General features: G+C 48.5%; 1 protein-coding gene across 3 annotated transcripts in view; it reads right to left on the bottom strand.

The window, feature by feature from the left end:
- Positions 1-20057, bottom strand: part of PDE4B (phosphodiesterase 4B) — a 521027-nt gene that overhangs the window by 150224 nt on the left and 350746 nt on the right. For all 3 annotated transcript variants that reach the window (XM_088442380.1, XM_088442382.1, XM_088442381.1), the window contains one exon: positions 677-871. In XM_088442380.1, coding sequence (XP_088298506.1) covers positions 677-871 — 195 coding nt within the window. The remainder of the gene's footprint in view (positions 1-676; positions 872-20057) is intronic.

Here is a 20057-nt window from a genome sequence, read left to right as displayed (position 1 = left end):
GAGAACATGGAGGAAGAGAGATCTATGCTGAGAACATGGAGGAAGAGAGATCTATCCTGAGAACATGGAGGAAGAGAGATCTATGCTGAGAACATGGAAGAAGAGATATCTATGCTGAGAACATGGAGGAAGAGAGATCTATGCTGAGAACATGGAGGAAGAGAGATCTATGCTGAGAGCATGAAGGAAGAGAGATCTATGCTGAGGACATGGAGACAGTGAGCTCTATGCTGAGTCCCTGTTAAAAATTAGGTCATCACGTTTGCAGCACCTAACATGCACAGTGTATGTCATGCACATTAGGTACGACGTGTGTACACTCCAGCGGTGGAGCAGAAGAGGACTGGCAATGGGTGGGGGTGGGAGGGGTCAAGCAGGGCAGGCCCTGGGCAGAGGCGACCTAGCTCCACAGGGGGGGGCAGCAGATGGGAGATGCCCTCGCAGGATGTTTTTCTCTATTTGGCACCGGATGTATTATCGTCAGATATATCAGCTTTGTCATTTTTAATTCCAGACATCACGTATGGCTCGATTGTGTACCGTTTGCATCAAATATGGAATTTTGGTAGCACAGGCTGTCTGCCGGGATATGATAGTCGGGAAGCCGGCTGTCGGGATTAGGTCCGCCGACTGCATACCGGTAAGGAGAAGCATCAGAGAATCCAGCCTGACTTACATTTCACTTGTAGCGGAGGAGTTCCTGGACATAGTCTTTGGTGATAGGTCATAGTCGCTGTCTGACCGGTAGAGAAAGGACTCGCGCCGTTGGTTGTGGCTGGCGAAGTTAGTGTGAAGGATAAGCCCAGATCCCGGGCTGATTTGGTGATCCAAAGGGCTACGTCCTGGAGTTGGGCCATTTTCAACATCAAAACTGCAATAAAACACAACAACAACATAAACTTAAGAGGCATAAATATAGAATATATTGTCAGAACAGTATTGTTGTTAATGGCATTCACTATTCTCATATACTAGGTATAAACTAGTGACAATCGGATTTACAAATCACCAGTTTACCTTTTTTCCTTTGCTGTAAAACTTTTACACTCCTAATGATTAATAATACACTGTAGTAACAGTAATAATAATAATAACGCTGTAATTTACAGTCCTAATTATCCTTCAAGAAATCACCGCCTAACAAGATAACAATGATCAACAATCCGCGAGACCCAAACGCATGTCCACTGGCAGCCGACCCACAATCAGGCCCAATAGGGAACATTTTACATTAATATGAATTCATTCTTGTTGGCTTTGATATGGGGCTTACAGCTCAGCACTAAACATATCACATACATCACAGTACAAATACGTCTGGTTGGATGTCCACTGTCCATTGTAGGATAACTGGGAACTTCTACAAAAACTAAACATGTTGGGGGAGTTTAAGGATTTCAAATATGAAACAACGCACTATACCGACCTAGGGCCCCCATTGGCGGATCTGCAGGGACCATGAAACGCCACTTTTTGAAACACAACAAGCAGTTGTCGAGACCCCTCCCACTCCCCATGACTTCCCATTCAAATTAGAGGTTCCCAGGTAAGATTTGGGCTGCATCATGGACCTAAGGCACACCCGCCGATCGGTGAATTCACAGTAATGGTGCGTACACACGGAGCGATTAGCCAGCGATACGATATCACTGGCTGATCGTCCTGCACCATCTCTGGTGTGCTGGATGATCGATATCGATTATCCAGCACACCATCAACGACTATAGCCTATAGTAACCTGCTCGATATCGAGCAAGTTAGCCAGCATGCACGGCCGATGGACGATATCGCTATCGTCCAAACGTGCCCGCACATCACTGGTCGAGACCAGGGACCAAAAAATTAACGATATGAACGATATCGTTAACGTTGAAATCGTGCATTTAAATCGCTACGTGTGTACGCACCATAAGTAACTTTGTTTTATATTTTAATCCTTTGAGCTCCACTCAAAACTGAATTTTAAGTTTTGGGTGGAGTTTTAATTTCACCTACAATTTTTCCTGATCGGACGGTGGGTGAAGAGCTCCGAGCCCTATATCACATACTGCAAGAATGAAGCCCTTATTATTAGGAATATTCCCCTGTGCAGGTATCATTGTGTAAAGCTGGGTACACACTGCACGGTGTGTGTACCCAGCGACTGCACGATGCAAGGACACGATACATTGCGCTGTCCGTACACACTGCACGGTGAGTGTACTCAGCGACGGCACGATGCAAGGACATGATACATCGCGCTGTCCGTACACACTGCACGGTGTGTGTACCCAGCGACGGCACCATGCAAGGACACGATACATCGCGCTGTCCGTACACACTGCACGACGGCGCGAAGATCAGTTCCATGCTGCATTTAGCAGCTTGGCGTTGTTCATCGCATCGTCCCATATCAGAATGTGATGCACACGGGCACGCGCGATAGGGCGTACACACTATGCAATCCGCGCAATGTATAGTGGGCAGGACGCTCTCAAGCGGGTCGGTGGTACCCAAATGTGCACGCGCACAACGGAGGCGCCTCCGTCGTGCGCATGCACGAGACCCGGCGAGCGACGGGTAAGTCGTCAGTGGGAGTGCTTTTGGCTCTGATAGAGCCAAAAGCACTCCAGGGCTTGCGGCAGCGAGACCCTACCGCAGCGTCTCATTGCAAGCCTGATGGTCGCGATGGTCTTGACCATCGCGACCATCATCATGGACGCTCGCATAAGCTGTGGGTGGTCACCCACAGCTATGCGAGGAGGGCCCTGATTCAGAGCGAGCGCTCTGGTCAGAGCGTCCGGCTCTGAATCAGGCCCAGTGTGCACATTGGGCAATATTATGCAATATCGAATAGTGGGCCTGATTCACAGCCGGACGCTCTGAACGAGTGCCCGCTCTGAATCAGGGCGTGTTTTTTTTTTTAACGAAGCGGCCTTTTGGACGCTCGCATAGCTGTGGGTTACCACCCAAAGCTTATGCGAGCGTCCATGATGATGGTCGCGATGGTCAAGACCATCGCGACCATCGGGCTTGTGACGAGACCCTGCGGTAGGGTCTCGCTGCCGCAAGCCCAGGAGTGCTTTTGGCTCTATCAGAGCCAAAAGCACTCCCACTGACATCACTAGTGATGTCAGTGGGGCCGGACCCAGACGGTAGGCGTTCCCATGGGAACGCCTCCGTCTGGGCAGCCACGCCCCCAGCACGCCCACCAAAGGGGGCGTGCTGTCAATCACCATCGACAGCACGCCCCCTTTGGTGCGAGACCTGGAGCAACGGTTTCCCTGTCGCTCCACGGGTCTCGCGCATGCGCACTAGGGCACCATCGACCCGCTTGCGAGCGCTCAGCGCTCGCGAGCGGGTCTGAATCAGGCCCAGTGTGTACCCAGCATATGGCAGTGAGCTTCTCTTCAAGAGCAGGATTCCAGGTAGTATTTCTAAAGACAGGTATAAGTGTTGTATGTGAATCCTGCTCTATAACAATCAATAAACTACACATAATGATATATAACAATGCAGCCCTGCATTACACTTATATGGCGCTGTCTGTTTTTATTTGTTTGACAGTCACTTTTTATATCTCGCTCCTGTGTAGTGGTTCTTACAGGTGGTAATTAGGAGAGACACAACAATGATCTCCTTTGTGAAGTGACACAGAAGCCTCACACAGAGAGAGACGAGACATCATTTGCATACTAGTAACACTTTCTTCTATCACTAAACGTGCTGGGGAAGAATGAACCATTCATTTGTTATCATTGGGCCTGATTCAGACCCACTCGCGAGCGGCTGTCCACTCGCAAGCGGCTGTCCACTCGCAAGTGGGTCGATGGTGTGCACTGAGCATGCGCACGACGGAGGGAGCTCCGTCGTGCGCATGCGCGAGACGCGACGAGCGAAGGACTTTCCTTCGCTCGTTGTGTCTGATCAAAGGGGGCGTGCTGTCGATGTTGATTGACAGCACGCCCCCCTTGGTGGGCGTGCCGGGGGCGTGCCTCCCAGACGGGGGCGTTCCCAAGGGAACGCCTACCGTCAGAAGCCGGCCCACTGACATCACTAGTGATGTCAGTGGGAGTGATTTTGGCTCTGATAGAGCCAAAATCACTCCTGGCCTTGCGGTTGAGAAACTCAACCGCAGGCTCCGGCTCGCAGTGGCGATGGTCAAGACCATTGCGACCATCAACCTGCACACTCGTATAGGATGTGGGTGGTGACCCACAGCTATACGAGCGTCCAGGAGGTCGCTCCATAATTATGGAGGTGGGCCCTGATTCAGAGCGAGCGCTCTGGTCAGAGCGTCCGGCTCTGAATCAGGGCCATTATTTCCATAATAAGGACATAACGGTAGAGGGTCTTTGTACCACAGTCCGTACACACAGGCATTTAAACTTTCCTATGCATTAAGATGTAAGAAAAGATCCAGCTAATTCTGTAACCCAGGGAGTCCCATTAACACAAGGTCGCGGCGGGTGGCTCATACAAAGATTCATATTCATAAGGAGACCAATTATTATAATTATTTATTAACAGTTTCTTATATAGCGCAGCATATTCCGTTGCGCTTTACAATTTGAACAAGACTGGGTTGTAAGAGACAGACATAAAGGTAAGAGGGTCCTGCTCGCAAGCTTACAATCTATAGGGAAATAGGTGTTGATACACAAGGATAGGTGCAAATAGGTCCAGCCGGATTGCAGAGGTTCTTGGTGGGCTGTATGATCCAGTCACACTGGAAAGTTGGCCTAGGGTCAGGAGGATGTGAAAGTGAAGAAAGAGAAGATGTGATAGGAGTTTACTATAAGAAGAGAGTTAGATAGGCAGCTATAAAAGGTTAGGTGGGCGGTCCTGGAATCTGATAGGCTTGTCTGAAGAGGTGAGTTTTCAGAGAACGCTTGAATGTTTGGAGACTAGTAGAAAGTCTTATTGTGTGTGGGAGGGCATTCCACAGGGTGGGTGCAGCCCCAAAAAAGTCCTGCAACCGTGCATGGGAACAAGTAATGCGCGGGGATGAGAGTCGCAGATCTTGTGCAGAACGGAGAGGTCGGTTGGAAGATATTTTGAGATAAGTGAAGAGATGTATGTTGGTGAGGTTTGGTTAATAGCTTTATGTGTGAGTGTAAGTATTTTATATTGAATACAGTAGAAGACCGGTAACCAATGAAGGGACTGACAGAGTGGATCAGCAGACACTGGGCCTGATTCTGTGAGGATCGTAATTTATGGGGTATGCACACAGGCAGCTTTGCAATTGCGATCCTTGCAGATATGGTAATGCACAGGAGGCATTACGTCTCCTGTGCATTACTTAACCGAGACGCTTTGTTCGACGCAGCATTGGTTAATATGCGTAATATCGGGTCCGGCAGCCAGCCGCTGCAATTTACAGGAAGAGGCCAGGAAATCGCCGTCACCCCATGGAGATCCTGGCCTGTTCCCTCCCTTCCAACGGCGGCGACATGCCTCCGTTTCGGGTAATGGAGGCTATCGCTGCCCCCTCCCCGCCCCCAAACAGCAGCAGACTGTCAATCACTGACAGTCTGCAGCGTACTCGCGGACCCATTCTGCACATGCGCAGAACGGGTCTGGCGCCTGCGCAGATTCCCAAACATTGGGAGTCTGCGTTCAGCCGTGCACTAGCGTGCACAGCTGGATCAGGCCCATTGAACTCTTGGCAAGAAAGATCAGCCTCGCAGCTGCATTCAAAATGGATTGTAGAGCAAAGAGTCTGTTTTGGGGAAGACCAGTAAGGAGACTATTGCAATGCGGGAAATAATGACAATGTGGGAAGTAATGAGTGCGTGTATTAGAGTTTTTGCAGTGTCTTGTGTAAGATATGGTGGACTTTTGGCTATGTTTTTTAGATGTATGTAACAGGATTCAGAGACAGATTGAATGTGGGGAACAAAAGACAGTTCAGAGTCAAGGACCCATCTCATGCAAACTTCCTCACTCTAATGGAATATCCCGGAGACTCCTAATTTGGGGCAGTTTTCTCAGCTCCCGGAATAGTAGACAACCACCACTCTCGCAGCCCAAATCTCCTGTGATATGGGTGAGGACGGAGAAAAGATGACGTAACCGGCGCCCCGGAGTGTGGGCAATCCTAGCTACGTAAGACCAGGGTGACACGAGTCCCCCACACCTCCTCCCAGATCTCCCAACAGTCCAGCTTTTCGAGCACTGTCCCCCTGTCACACCTACGGGCCAAGGATGGGAAGTCTCCTTCTCCCCTACTGATTTATATACTATTATATCAGTGGGTCCGGACGCAATTGGCCAATCAGCTCGGGAAGCACTGGGCATGCCCCAAAAGTGAAACAGGGGTGTGTCACATATGTGTGCACGCACATTGTCCCTCCCCCCTACTTCCCAATGGTGGGAGGTATGCCCCACCCCTAATGCTTATGATGCCCTATGCTTACAGCGGTGGGAAGGACGGCGGGCAAGTGTTGGCCCAAGTACTGTAATGGCAGGGTCAGGTAGATGCCACAGTGGTAGACCTGTACACAGAAGTATATATTTTGCAGGTGCTGGACCCCTGGTGTAAATACGCACAGATAATGATGATTGGCAGCTGTTTCTGATTGGTTGCTCGTGTCTGGACCCCTCCCACTGATAAATAAATCAGTAAAGATGAGGTTGCAGCCACCAATTCACATGTGATTGTTAGTGGGGAGGACACTAGAGACTTGCATTTAATCTGTATTTAATTGTATTTTACAATACATGTGACTTTGATATTTATTAATAACACTGGGCCTGATTCAGAGCCATTCACTCTGAATCAGGGCGGGGATTTTTTTTCTTCAGGCCGCTCGCTAAGCTGTGGGTGACCACCCACAGCTTTTGCGAGTGGCCTGGAGATGGTCGCGATTATCGTGACCAACGGGCTTGCGAGGAGACCCTGTGGTAGGGTCTCAGCTTTCGCAAGACCGAGTGGACTTCCTGCTCTAATAGAGCAGGAAGCCCACTACTGACATCACTAGTGATGTCAGAAGGGCCGCCCACAAACGCCAGGTGTTCCTTTGGGAACGCCTGTGTTTGCTTAACCACCCCCCCCCACCCGCCTACAAAACGGGGCAAGCTGTCAATCAACATCGACCGCCGAACAGTCTTGTAGCGAGCCCCAGAGCGACTGAACTTCAGTTGCTCGCTGTGGCTGGCGCATGTGCACGCCGGACGCGGCGCATGTGCAGGGGGCAAACATCGACCCGCTTGCGAGCGGGTCTGAATCAGGCCCACTGTCCAGACACTGTTCTCACTTATGGATAGGGCGGAATTTGTTGACATCCCGGCGGTCAGGATGCCAACGTCGGAATCCCGACACCGGTCAGAATCCCGGCGCCAGCATCCGGACCGCCGGCAGCCAGACAGTAAGTATTGGGGTCAGGGGGAGGGTTAGGGTTTATGGTTAGGCACTAGGGGGAGGGTTAGCGTTAGGCTGCAGGGGGAAGGGAGGGTCAGGTTTAGGCTGTGGGGGGGAGGGGTAGGGTTAGGGTACTTACCGGTGTTTTAACCCAGTCGTGATGCCGGCGTTAGGAGTCTTAGCCACGGGATCCTGAGCACCGGCATCTCGTACCCAACCCATATAGGAGGCCTCATTGCAGAATTACTGTGCAATTGTTGTCAAGTCACAGTTTATTACTGCTGTAAACCTGGCATATATGTTACAGCTGCCAACCTGGATACACCTTCACACGCTCAGCACTGTAGTGGAAACCTCGCAGAATGGAGCTACATACTGTAGTACTACCTAAAGAAGATCTTCATTGTCATGCATTATTGCATGGTGTATTCTACCAGAGGCCAGCAGAGGGCGCCCCAGCTCTACAAATAAGTTCTTACTCAGGCATATGCTGCAATGTACATACAGATGATTAATTAGGTGATTAAAATGCTCTTTGGAGGGCCTTACATGAGCCTTAAATGCACAGTCATATAAGGAAACAAATCTACACACAGTTTTCTCGATATAAGATTTGGATCATTCATACAACGCTGGGAAGAACATTCTGAATGGCATATATAATACATTCACTTCATTTTAAAAATAAAAACAATGACAATTACCAATCACTTAAGCAGCAGATGCACCTAGATCTGATCTGCGGAACTGTGACGTGTACAGAAGGGGAACGAGCTCTCTAGTCCCACAGGCCGATCAGGCTCCCAACTATAATGACCTAATATCCTGGAATCTGGGAGAGTAGACCTGCCTCTCTGATGCGTTGGGGAAGTCTGAGGACTCATTCTAGCCATGGCAGTACCATTAAACAGCAGGGGAGGGGGGGGGAATGGCCGTGATGATGCCATTTCTAGTGCCACATACCTCCCAGTACCACATGCCTCCCGCATCTCCCACCTGGACCTGAAGGGGAAGCATCAAATGTCGGCAATTACGCTCTCAAGATGAGCTGACAGGCAAGGCTATGGGCCTGATTCCCAATACCGATGTGTACGCAGCTGAGCGATTATCGATCAATCTGCGCAGGTGTCTGAGTCGTACTGTGCGTGCGTCAAGTGTCATCACTGATGTTGCACTGCTATAAGGATTACTTTGCAAAATGATTGACAGGCAGAGACAGTTTGTGGGCGACAATGGGGAGGTGGTTACTCAAAATCAGACGCGTCGCGCCCTTTGTCTGGCCTTCTCGCGATCCCATACGCAGACGAAATGGCTCCGCCGTCTCAGTTCCCATAGCCCATCTGTGTGACCACAGGGTTACGTAGACGGCTGAGTTATCAACTGATCTGCGACCGAGCTGCGTCTCATTACAAATCCGGGTGGTCGCCACATTTGCATATTTTTGCACGTCCACTGCGTACGAATTAGCGCCCATCTCTGAATCAGTCCCTTTGCTCACTCCCGCCATTTATATGCCGTTACAATGTCAGCTCGCCCCCCTCGCCCCTCATTGAATTGGCCCCATAGATTATTCTGTGTCAGCAGTTCTATGAGACATGAAATATGCTGTTTTATGGTTATATATTGTATATTTTCTCATTACCATTCCCCCACATCAGACACTTCCAGCTGTGCTGTAGAGGATGAGGAACTGTACTTTCTGCTTTTTCTTTCAATGGCATTCAGCTTGCACATTGCCATATTTCTGCCAAAGTGCCTCCCACATCACAGGTCTCTGACTTGGATCAATGAACAAAATGTCTCATTAATGCAGCAGACTGAGACGCAGTAGTAATCATGCAGGGGAATATAGAGATTATCCTGCCATTGTATCATATACTTATAGAGGCCACATATTATGTAGTGCTGTAAAATAGTGGATTTATATGCCAAACAAATGACCTATAATAACATAATAACAAAATGACCATCTAAAGTCACATAGGCGTGAACATAAATAACGGAATATTAGTCTAGTTTCTGTGCTATGAACGCGTAGGGGAGAGGGAGTCATTTTGTCAGTTGTGATGTCTCAAATATATTTGTTCAGCCCACAAAATGGCGGCTTCCTATGCGTGTACACGTGCGCACTTTATATAGCCTATATTTACTAAAATAAAATCACTGTAATAAAAAGTTAATTTGTGACAGTAATCCTAATCTATATGGTGCCTGTGATATCGACATCTCTCTATGCATTCAGTTTATCTATTGTATTTAAATACATTTTATGCCTAATCTGCCGGCTGTGAACAACTCCCCGTGTTATTAGACGTGATCTTTTTATCTCCAGCCGTATTATACACCTTGGACATGATACTTGCCATTAATACGTTAAACACTTCAAACAACCCAAGAGGGTTCGGAATAAACTAGAATCAAAAGTAGCGCGAGACATAGGAAATGCTAATAACGGCATCATTCAGTTAGGTTGGTTTCTTGCAGAAACCTGGCTTCCAAGACAACAAGCGACGAGACGGCTGTTGGAAAAAAATATACGCAGACTTCAGCTGGTTTAGGGGCCTATTCATCAAACGATAAATGGCCTGGCAACCATGTTTAAACACTAGTTTCCGCATAATTAGGTTATCGGGCCATTCATCATCAGGGCTCCGATAGGGCCCCCTTGGTATTCAGCAAACTCCGAAAACTGGCGAGAACGAGCGACATCTTCAGATGGCGCTTGCTCTCGTAGCCCGCTCCTTCCTATGGGAAGGAGTTCCGGGGATGCGAAGAGGGATCCCTCAGCCGCCTCCTCACTACCTCCCCGACAGCTTTACGCATGCGTGACCCGAGGCCACGCATGCGTAGCCGGGATGACGGAGAGCAGGTAAGTAGCGCAGCTACAGAAGTAGCTGCGCTACTAACCACGGGGACAACTGCTTTTCAGAGCAGCTGTCCCCTCACCGGAGCAATGATGAATTGCACCGGTGTCACGTTTCCCCCTCTGCGAGTTGGATACTTAAGTACCCTCGCAGCGAGTTCAATACTTCATCATCGGAGGCCATGCGGCATTCGATGATGAATAGGCCCCTTAGTGACTTTGCAGCAAAGAACTGGAACTAGTTTGTTTAGTGAAAATCCTGTCAGGTTATCAATTATCAGCTCCACCCACTTAGATTACAATATATATTTGCACAAGGGGGCATATTAAATATTCTCTAAATGATTATTATGAGATTAGCAGAGCTGCAGCGAATTACATTGGTGCTTGATTATTTAACATAATCATACCCCCCTATGTACTGATTTAGGTAGGACAGTCCCAAATCCAGGAGAGTTAACAGTCATGCCCTGATGACGGGTGTCTGTTCAATGCTACAGTATGCTTACCATCTCTGTGCACTCTGGGCCTGATTCAGAGCCGGACGCTCTGACAGAGCGCTCGCTCTGAATCAGGGCCGGCCTTCTTGTCTTTTAGAGCGGCCTCCTGGCCGCTCGCATAGCTGTGGGTGACCACCCACAGCTATAGCGAGCGGCCAGGAAGATGGTCAAGACCATCGCGACCATCGGGCCTGCGACAAGACCCTTGTGGTAGGGTCTCGTTGCTGCAAGCCCCAGAGAGATTTTGGCTCAAACAGAGCCGAAATCTCTCCCACTGACATCACTCATGATGTCAGTGGGGCCGCCCCCCAAAAGGAGGCGTTCACATAGGAACGCCTCCGTTTGGGCAGCCACTCTCCCGGCCCGCCCACCAAAGGGGGCGTGCTGTCACTCAACATCGACAGCACGCCCCCTTTGGAACGAGACCCGGAGCGACGGTTTGCCCGTCGCTATTCGGGTCTCGCGCATGTGCACGACGGAGCCGGCTCCGTCGTGCGCATGCTCACTAGGCCACCATCGACCCGCTTGCGAGCGCATAGCGCTCACGAGCGGATCTGAATCAGGCCCTCTGTCCCCCATCGTGACCTGAACGCGACCCTTGTGGTAGGGTCTCGTTGCCGCAAGCCCAAGAGAGATTTTGGCTCAAACAGAGTGATGTCAGTGGGGCCGCCCCCCAAAAGGAGGCATTCACATGGGAACGCCTCCGTTTGGGCAGCCACTCCCCGGGCAGCCACTCCCCCCCCTTTGGTACAAGACCCGGAGCGACGGTTTGCCCGTCGCTATCCGGGTCTCGCGCATGCGCACGACGGAGCCGGCTCCGTCGTGCGCATGCGCTCTAGGCCACCATCGACCCGCTTGCGAGCGCATAGCGCTCGCGAGCGGGTCTGAATCAGGCCCTCTGTCCCCCATCGTGACCTGAACATGCCCCCTACGTGTGTGGGGACCGCCGCAAAGTGTTAGCGTGCATACCATCCAGATGGCATGAACCGAAATGTTGGCAGGTCAGCGCGAAAAAGTTTAGCCTATTGCCGCTTTTCGCCTGTTTGCGTCTTATCTCCGAATTCGCGTCTCAAACAGGCGAAGGCGGCGGAAAGTGCAAGAGGCAAAAAGTTTCCGACTTTTCGCCTCTAACTCAATTCGGCCCTTAGGGGCAACTGGCTAAACTCTTGAAAAGTAGGGATAATTCTAGGGACAATGGCCCTCATTCAGAGCCGTATGCTCAGAGCAGAGCGCACGCTCTGAATGAGGGCCGCCCTCCATAAAAATGGAGCGTCCTCCTGGACGCTCGTATAGCTGTGGGTCACCACCCACAGCCTATACGAGCGTGCAGTTTGATGGCCGCGATGGTCGTGACCATCGCGACCATCGAAACTGCGAGCCGGAGCCTGCGGTTGAGGTTTTCAACCACAAGGCCCGGAGTGATTTTGGCTCTATCAGAGCCAAAATCACTCCCACTGACATCACTAGTGATGTCAGTGGGCCGGCTTCTGACGGGAGGCGTTCCCTTGGGAACGCCCCCATCAGGGAGGCACGCCCCCGGCACGCCCACCATCGACAGCACGCCCCCTTTGATCAGACACAACGAGCGAAGGACTTTCCTTCGCTCGTCGCGTCTGGCGCATGCGCACGACGGAGCTCCCTCCGTCGTGCGCATGCTCAGTGCAGACCATCGACCCACTTGCGAGCGGACAGCCGCTTGCGAGTGGGTCTGAATCAGGGCCAATGATTTTGAGAGAATTTTTTTTTAAAAGCTGGGACTGTCCCTGAGAATTAGGGAAATCTCTGCTTTAAGCATCGGGACAACAATCCAGAGGTTTAACCCACTAAAGACCATGCACAAATCATCCTGGTCAGACACTGAAGCAAATACACACAAACGTTTTCCTTTTTATTCCAATCCCTGAGAAAGTCAAGTGATCCATTACTTTCATAAATAAAGAAGACAGAATAGGCTAAATAATTTATCAGGGAACGGGTCAGCAGTGCACGGTACAGACGAGGCCTAATCATTACAGGAGAAGAACTGCAACACGAACCCTAAGAGGAGACAGTTCTGCCGCGCAACCGGCAGAGTCTGACAATGTCGCTAAATCTCTGGCGGATTTCACCGTCCAATCCACTCAATGCCCATTGTGAGAAGGAGTCGGCGTGACCTTCTATAACATGTCATTGTTACAATGCTTCAGGAGTTCAGCGCCAGTCTTTCATTTTTAAAGAGCCAGGGCCCAGGAAGGAGAACGATTTGGAGAGACGAGACAATGTCAGACACCCGAGCAGCCCAGTGTTGCTGCAGACCCCCCCCCCCTGTATGTGCAGGGATACAGAGTAAGTGTAAAGGCCCCCATACATCAGAGATTGATTGCAGATTGCAGAATTGCCACAATCGATTGAAAAAGGGAAAAAATTTTATACACAATCGATTGCAAATTGCAGAATTGCTGCGATCAGTTGCTGATGTATGGGGGCCTTAAGACCATACTCCATACCCTGGATCAGGGCCTGAATAAGACCCCATTGGGCCCTAGGTAAGATATTGGTTTGGGGCTCCTTTCCCTTTAACACATACACAAACAATCTACAGTAATGTGGGGCGCTCAGCGCATAGCGGCCTAGGTTATGTGAACGCTGGTACATGTGACACGTCAATCTTCCTGCACGGACGGGGAACCCGGCTCCTTCCACTACCTATCATAGAGGGCAATTCAATATCACACCGAGGCGTCGTGGCTCCCGCTAGGAGTGCCTGGGGCTATGCGATCGGCCGCGCTGTACATCTGACACTAGAGGATTTCTGCTTGCACCCTCCTGAGGTGAGAACACAAATCTGACTAAGCTAGCGCCTCGGGGCAGCGGTCAGTGCGGTAACAGCATTGACGCCATTAAGTCCCGGGCTGCATCCCCCGACTTGTGTGCAGGGCGCATTGCGGGCAGTTGAATAGCTACGGCCGGACACTCTTCCGGGAGCTACATCTCGCTGGGAATTGAGTTGCCCCCATATAGACTCTAAGGCCCTGATTCAGACCCACTCGCAAGCGGCTGTCCGCTCGCAAGTGGGTCGATGGTCTGCACTGAGCAAGCGCACGACGGAGGGAGCTCCGTCGTGCGCATGCGCCAGATGCGACGAGCGAAGGAAAGTCCTTCGCTCGTTGTGTCTGATCAAAGGGGGCATGCTGTCGATGTTGATTGACAGCACGCCCCCTTTGGTGGGCGTGCCGGGGGCGTGCCTCCCGTCAGAAGCCGGCCCACTGACATCACTAGTGATGTCAGTGGGAGTGATTTTGGCTCTGATAGAGCCAAAATCACTCCGGGGCTTGCGGTTGAAAACCTCAACCGCAGGCTCCGGCTCGCAGTTTCGATGGTCGCGGCCCTCATTCAGAGCGTGCGCTCTGCTCAGAGCGTAAGGCTCTGAATGAGAGCCTAAACTTGTTATGTCCCTCTCCCCATTGTCATCTCTACATAATTATGCTAATTATATGTCTGTGACTTTATATGCTGTCTGTATTAGTCTGTACTTCTGTCTTGTCAGTTTTATCCCCTTGTACAGCTCTACTGAACCTTTTTGGCGCCATATAAGTATGATCATAATAATAACTAGTAAAAGGGCCTGGCATATGCTGGGTCACCTCAGTCTGCCCGCTGCTCCACCCCCCCTCTGCCCACTGCTCCACTGTCCCGCCCCCATCTGCTCCGCCCCCTCTGTCTGCTGCTCCCCTCTGTCCCGCCCCCCAGTTGCTCCACCCCCTCTGTCTGCTGCTCCACTCTTTCCCACCCCCAGCTGCACCGCTCCCTCTCTGTTTGCTGCTCCACTCTGTCCCGCCCCCTTTCTGTCTGCTGCTCCAGTCCGTCCCACCCACCACTGCTCGGCCCCGTCTGCTGCTCCACTCTGTCCCACCCCCAGCTGCTCCACCACCTCTCTGTCTGCTGCTCCACTCTGTCCCACCCCCAGCTGTTCCACCCCCCTCTCGGTCTGTTGCTCCTCTCTGCCCCGCCCCCCTTCCTGTCTGCTGCTCCAGTCCGTCCCGCCCCCCGCTGCTCTGTCCAGGGCCGAATTAAGGGCAGGGTGTACTAAAGGGTGAAATGTGGTTAAAACTTTGTAAACCCTCGTTTTTCTGAGTTTTGACCCCATTTCCATATATACCAAGCTCCGGAGTGGGATACATTACAGAGCATGGACCCGGTATTTAGATGCCGTTACCCAATAGAAGCTTATAGACTTCTTTCCGCAGTTCCGCCCTGAGAGGGATCCCCACCAGCATGCGCAGAAGGACTTCTGGGTCATAAACCAGGAGGTCCCTCTATAGCAAAAGACCGCTCTTATCAGGAGAGCTGTCCTTTGTGATGTTCTAGGTACATACTGTAAATATTATCACCGGTTGGTACCCAATAAGCAGTGGAATGTACAACATCGCCCTAAGACCTTTAGAGGTCCTAAGCACTTACAAGATTTTGTTGCCCCCATATCAAGTTTGCTCCTCCCAAAAACAAAGAAAAGTTATCTCCAAAATTCTCACTAAGGGCCATATTCACTTTGAGGTGAAAAGTCCGAGGTCAGACTTATCGCCATCATCGCCGTTTTAGGAGGGGATAAAGTATCGGGCGCGTGCCCGCTTATCCCCATATTCAATTTGGATCCGGCGAAAACGGGACCCGGTGGAAAGGTAAGTATGGAAAAGTCCTGTCAATTTCCTGGAAATCATCCTGTCACCCCCCTAAAGATGGTCTGACATGGGGGATCACTATAATGGGTACCCCTGATTTGGCCTGCTGAAGTTATTTGGGGTTTTTAAATAGCTGCGGCAGGTGCATAAATGTGCCTGTGAAGAAGGGATGAAGAATAGCATTTATCTTTTTTTTTTTTTTTTTTTTTAAATAACTATGCCCATCAAATTTGGGGTACATGAAAATGGGTATAACCAATTTTTTTTTTTTTTTTTTTTAGAAATTCTATTTATTGTACAGCAAAAAAAAAGACAATACAAAATCATACAGACGTGAGAACAAATGAAACAAAATAATTCAAGGAATTGTCATATCTTCGTTAATAGTCTGCAATAAAGTTTACATTAACAAAACTTCTGTAATTTTTGTGTTTTGTTTCGTGGAACTGGATAGATGCATAGTCATCAGCGCACATCTACATATATAACATCAGATAAATGAACTCAAAATACTTGGATTAATTACAATCATAACAGTAAACTGAAAATACCACAATGAGTCAAAGAATAGATAGAAAGATAAATAACAGTAAATATAAAGAAATAAAAAAAGAAAATAAAAATAATCAAAACCAAACAGAGGAAAAAGAAAAAGAAAAGAAAATGGAGGTACACTATTCACACAAAAAATAAGGTATGAGATTCCTTCCCAAGTTGGTAAACCTTGCTAAATGCGTGATATAAGGAATGACAGATAGGCCCACTAATACTTCATAGTTTAGGTAAGCTGTCGTAATAAGAACCAATTTCTGTTCTCAAAAACTCTCCATATCTGTTCCTGAGTATGGGTCGGGAGGCCATCAATATAAACACCCCATATAACCATATTTTTAAGTCCCTAAAGTCATTTTTTAAAATTCTTCATAAATGCACCTGCCGCTACAGCCCGCATTCTAGAAAACACCTGCCGCATACTTGGGAGCCCCCCCCTGAATCAATTTCGCTAGTTTAAAACTTTGTTCCCCAATATTTTTTTTTTCCGCCCCCAAAATTAAAGTTAATTTTTTGGGGTGTCCTGTGAATTTTTTTCATTTTTTTTTTACACAGATTACATTTAGGGGACATTAAAAAGGCTGCAGGCTATTTTTTTTTAATTCTGCACCCCTAAACCCCAATTCTGCACTTTTTTTCGCCATGTATTACATGGTGAAAACTTATCCCCATTTTTTTACTGCCCTAAACCGCCATGACAGCTCAGCGTGCCAAAGATTCGGGGGGAGAGACGTCTGTGCTACAATATGATTCATGGATATTCTAATTATCCACAACAGTATAACTTGGCTCTGGTTAAACAATGCAGTCAATCAAATTAAGTCAACAAGAGAAATCTTATTTAATAAAAAAAAACATAAAAGAGGATGAAGAAGAACAAGAGGCAAAATTGCATTAAATAATAAACTTGACGGGTGGTTATAGGAAGCGCCAGCAACAAATGTTCCCAAAAGCCAGATAAATGACAATACTACTTACAAAACGAATATAATCCTTTATCGCTACGTGAATCTGACATTGATGTGTACTGGCTCTTGTTCTTGATTATCCTAATAAACTGCAATAAATAACAACAGGATTTAAGCTCACAATTGGGGGAAAAACGAATTTCGGAAAGTGAGATTGGAGTCGATATTGGTAATTGCGGAGGAGCTATCTGCAAGGGAGAGCGGTGAGGATTTTAGGCTCACGCAGAGGTGCTGAGGAGGGCACTGATGGATGAAACCATGCATCATTACGTTTCTAGCCCATGATTCACCCGTGCATCTGGGAGGGAGGGCAGAGTTATTGTCACATGTGCTGCATTCAGCCAAAACCAACAGCTAAACAACCAGTGCAAATAAAGCATGTCCTACTGTGCGAGGGGAAGCAGCCGGCAGAATATGAAAGAATTATTATACCTAATGGGGTCCACACATAAATCAAAGTGCTGGGCAGCCATTCTGTAGGTGGGGACAAAATTCAGCCTATCAATTCACAAGGAATTTTAGATTTAGAGACACGTTTCGTGGAAAGAAGAGCATGACGTCACTGATTCTCATGAATACTGATTGCCAAGTGCCTCATGCCTCAGTGATGTCACTGGTTCCAAATTAATATTCTGCATTCTTATGAATACTGACTGCTAAGTGCCTCACACCTCAGTGATGTCACTGGTTCCAAATTAATCTTCTGAATTCTCTTAAATACTGGCTGCCAAGTGCCTCATGCCTCAGTGATGTCACTGGTTCCAAATTAATCTTCTGAATTCTCTTAAATACTGGCTGCCAAGTGCCTCACACCTCAATGATATCACTGGTTCCAAATTAATTAACACTCTGCATTCTCATGAATGCCTGATGCCTCAGTGATGTAACGAGTATCAAATTAAATAATTTGCAGTCTCATTAACAGTGGTGCCTCATGCCTCAGTGATGTCACTGGTTCCAAATTAATGTTTTACATTCTCATGAATACCGGTTGCCAAGTGCCTCATGCCTCAGTGATGTCACTGGTTCCAAATTAATATTCTGCATTCTTATGAATACTGACTGCTAAGTGCCTCACACCTCAATGATGTCACTGGTTCCAAATTAATCTTCTGAATTCTCTTAAATACTGGCTGCCAAGTGCCTCACACCTCAATGATATCACTGGTTCCAAATTAATTAACACTCTGCATTCTCATGAATGCCTGATGCCTCAGTGATGTAATGAGTATCAAATTAAATAATTTGCAGTCTCGTTAACAGCGGAGCCTCAAGCCTCATGCCTCAGTGATATAACAAGTTCCAAATGGATATGCTGCATTCTCATATACAGTGGTTGTTAAGTGCCTCAGACCTCAGTGATGTAATGAGTTTCAAATTAATTAATATGCAGTGGTTGACAAGTACCTCACGCCTCAGTGATGTCATGGTTCCAAATGAGTTAAAATGCTGCATTCATATGAATAGTGGTTGCCAAGTGCCTCACACCTCAGTGATGTGACAAGTTCCAAATTAATTAATATTCTGCATTCTCATGAATACTGGTTGCCAAGTGCCTCACGCCTTAATTAAGTAATTGTTCCCTAATAATAGGATACATTTTTATGAACATTGGCTTAACTCACAAAATGGCTTCCCCCAACTAGACGGCACTGTAAGCTGCAAGACAAGATATAGACCTAGGTATGACTCCTAGGAAACAATACTTTTTTTATCTGTTTCCAAATATGCTTCAATAATGCTGGCCATACACGCTACAATCATCGGGGCGATCCACCTGATATCGGCGGATCGCCCCGATAATTGTAGCGTGTGGGGGGGGGGGCGACCGAGGGTTAAATATTGCTCGGTCGGGCATGCCAGATTGTCCTGCATGCCCGTCCGATGCAATATTTCCCGGTAAATTGTCGGCCGCATCGGGCAGTGTATGCCCAGTCGCGGCCGACAGGCAGACATTCTCTGTGTTCCATCCCATGGAAGGAACAGGGAAACGTCTCCCCCCCTGTCTGACAGACATTTTATCTGGCTGTGTATGCCCAGCATAAGAAAGATTTCTTAGAAAATTAGTTCTCGCCCGCGGCCCCAATAATTAGTAAAAACTAGCAGTAAGTCTTCTCCAGCCAGTCCGGCATGCTTCTGCTCTAATGCGCACATATGCAATAGACGGGAAACCCAGACTGGGATCACAGCTCTACTCCAAAAAAAAAATTGTTAAAGTAGTATTAAAGCATGCTGCAATTTGTTATATAATAAATACTTTATTAAATGAAGCAATTTCTGCTCTTACTGCCATCCTGAGATAAGAGGATTGGCGCAATAATTCTTAATAAGGGTCCCCCAGCTTTCACCGGTTAAAACTCTGACAATGGCCCACATTCAGAGCCGCTCGCTATTTGCGGTCGTTCGTTTTCTAAAAAGGGGTGGCTATTCAAATGAACCGTTCGCACTTTGCGGTCTGTTCACGCCTCTAAGTCTGAACGAGCGAGCAAAACATGCGAACGTAAATTTGAAAAATACGCCCCCTGGCCGCTCGCACCATACGTCATGTCCGCTATTTATTTGATTAATCGAGTACATCGAACAGCGTCTGAACTGCTCGCTATTCTTGTGGTTGGTTTTTTCAACCACTATTTTGCGAGCAGTTCTAAGTTAAAAAAAACCAAGTGACGTGGTCAATGACGCTGCTGGATTAATTATGCACTCCCTTAAAACGCCCGTTTTGACATTTAAGCACGCCTGCGATCGGATTTCCACTCCCCGTTTTCAAGCACCTTACCCTGTTAACACCCACATACCCCTCATTCTGTCACTCAAATTAGCAGGCATTCGCTATTTTGCGAGCACATGAATTTCGGCCGCACTGACTGGTTCGCGCATGCGTATAACGATCCGTACGCATGCGCAGTTGGGCAAACATCACTCGGTGCGAACGAGCTGCCGCTTACGAGTGGCTCTGAATCAGGGCCAATGTTTTCTCCTTTTAGTAAATAGGGAGAAACCCTAACTCGGGGCCCGATTCAGACCCGGACGCAACGATTCGCTCACACGCAGCCGCCAGGGTTCGAGTGTGCAAATTCCGCAATCGCACGTCATGGCTTAAGGACGCCCACTATGGGCCATATTCAATTCCCGGTAAAAAGTCCCGTCCCTTTCGCATGCAGCACTTTTCGA

This window comes from Taudactylus pleione, unplaced genomic scaffold (genome assembly GCF_031769625.1).
Source record: "Taudactylus pleione unplaced genomic scaffold, aTauple2 ptg000310l, whole genome shotgun sequence".
NCBI classification, from domain to species: Eukaryota; Metazoa; Chordata; class Amphibia; order Anura; family Myobatrachidae; genus Taudactylus; species Taudactylus pleione.
The sequence above is the reverse complement of the archived record's forward strand: the minus strand, read 5'-3'. Positions and strand labels throughout refer to the sequence as shown.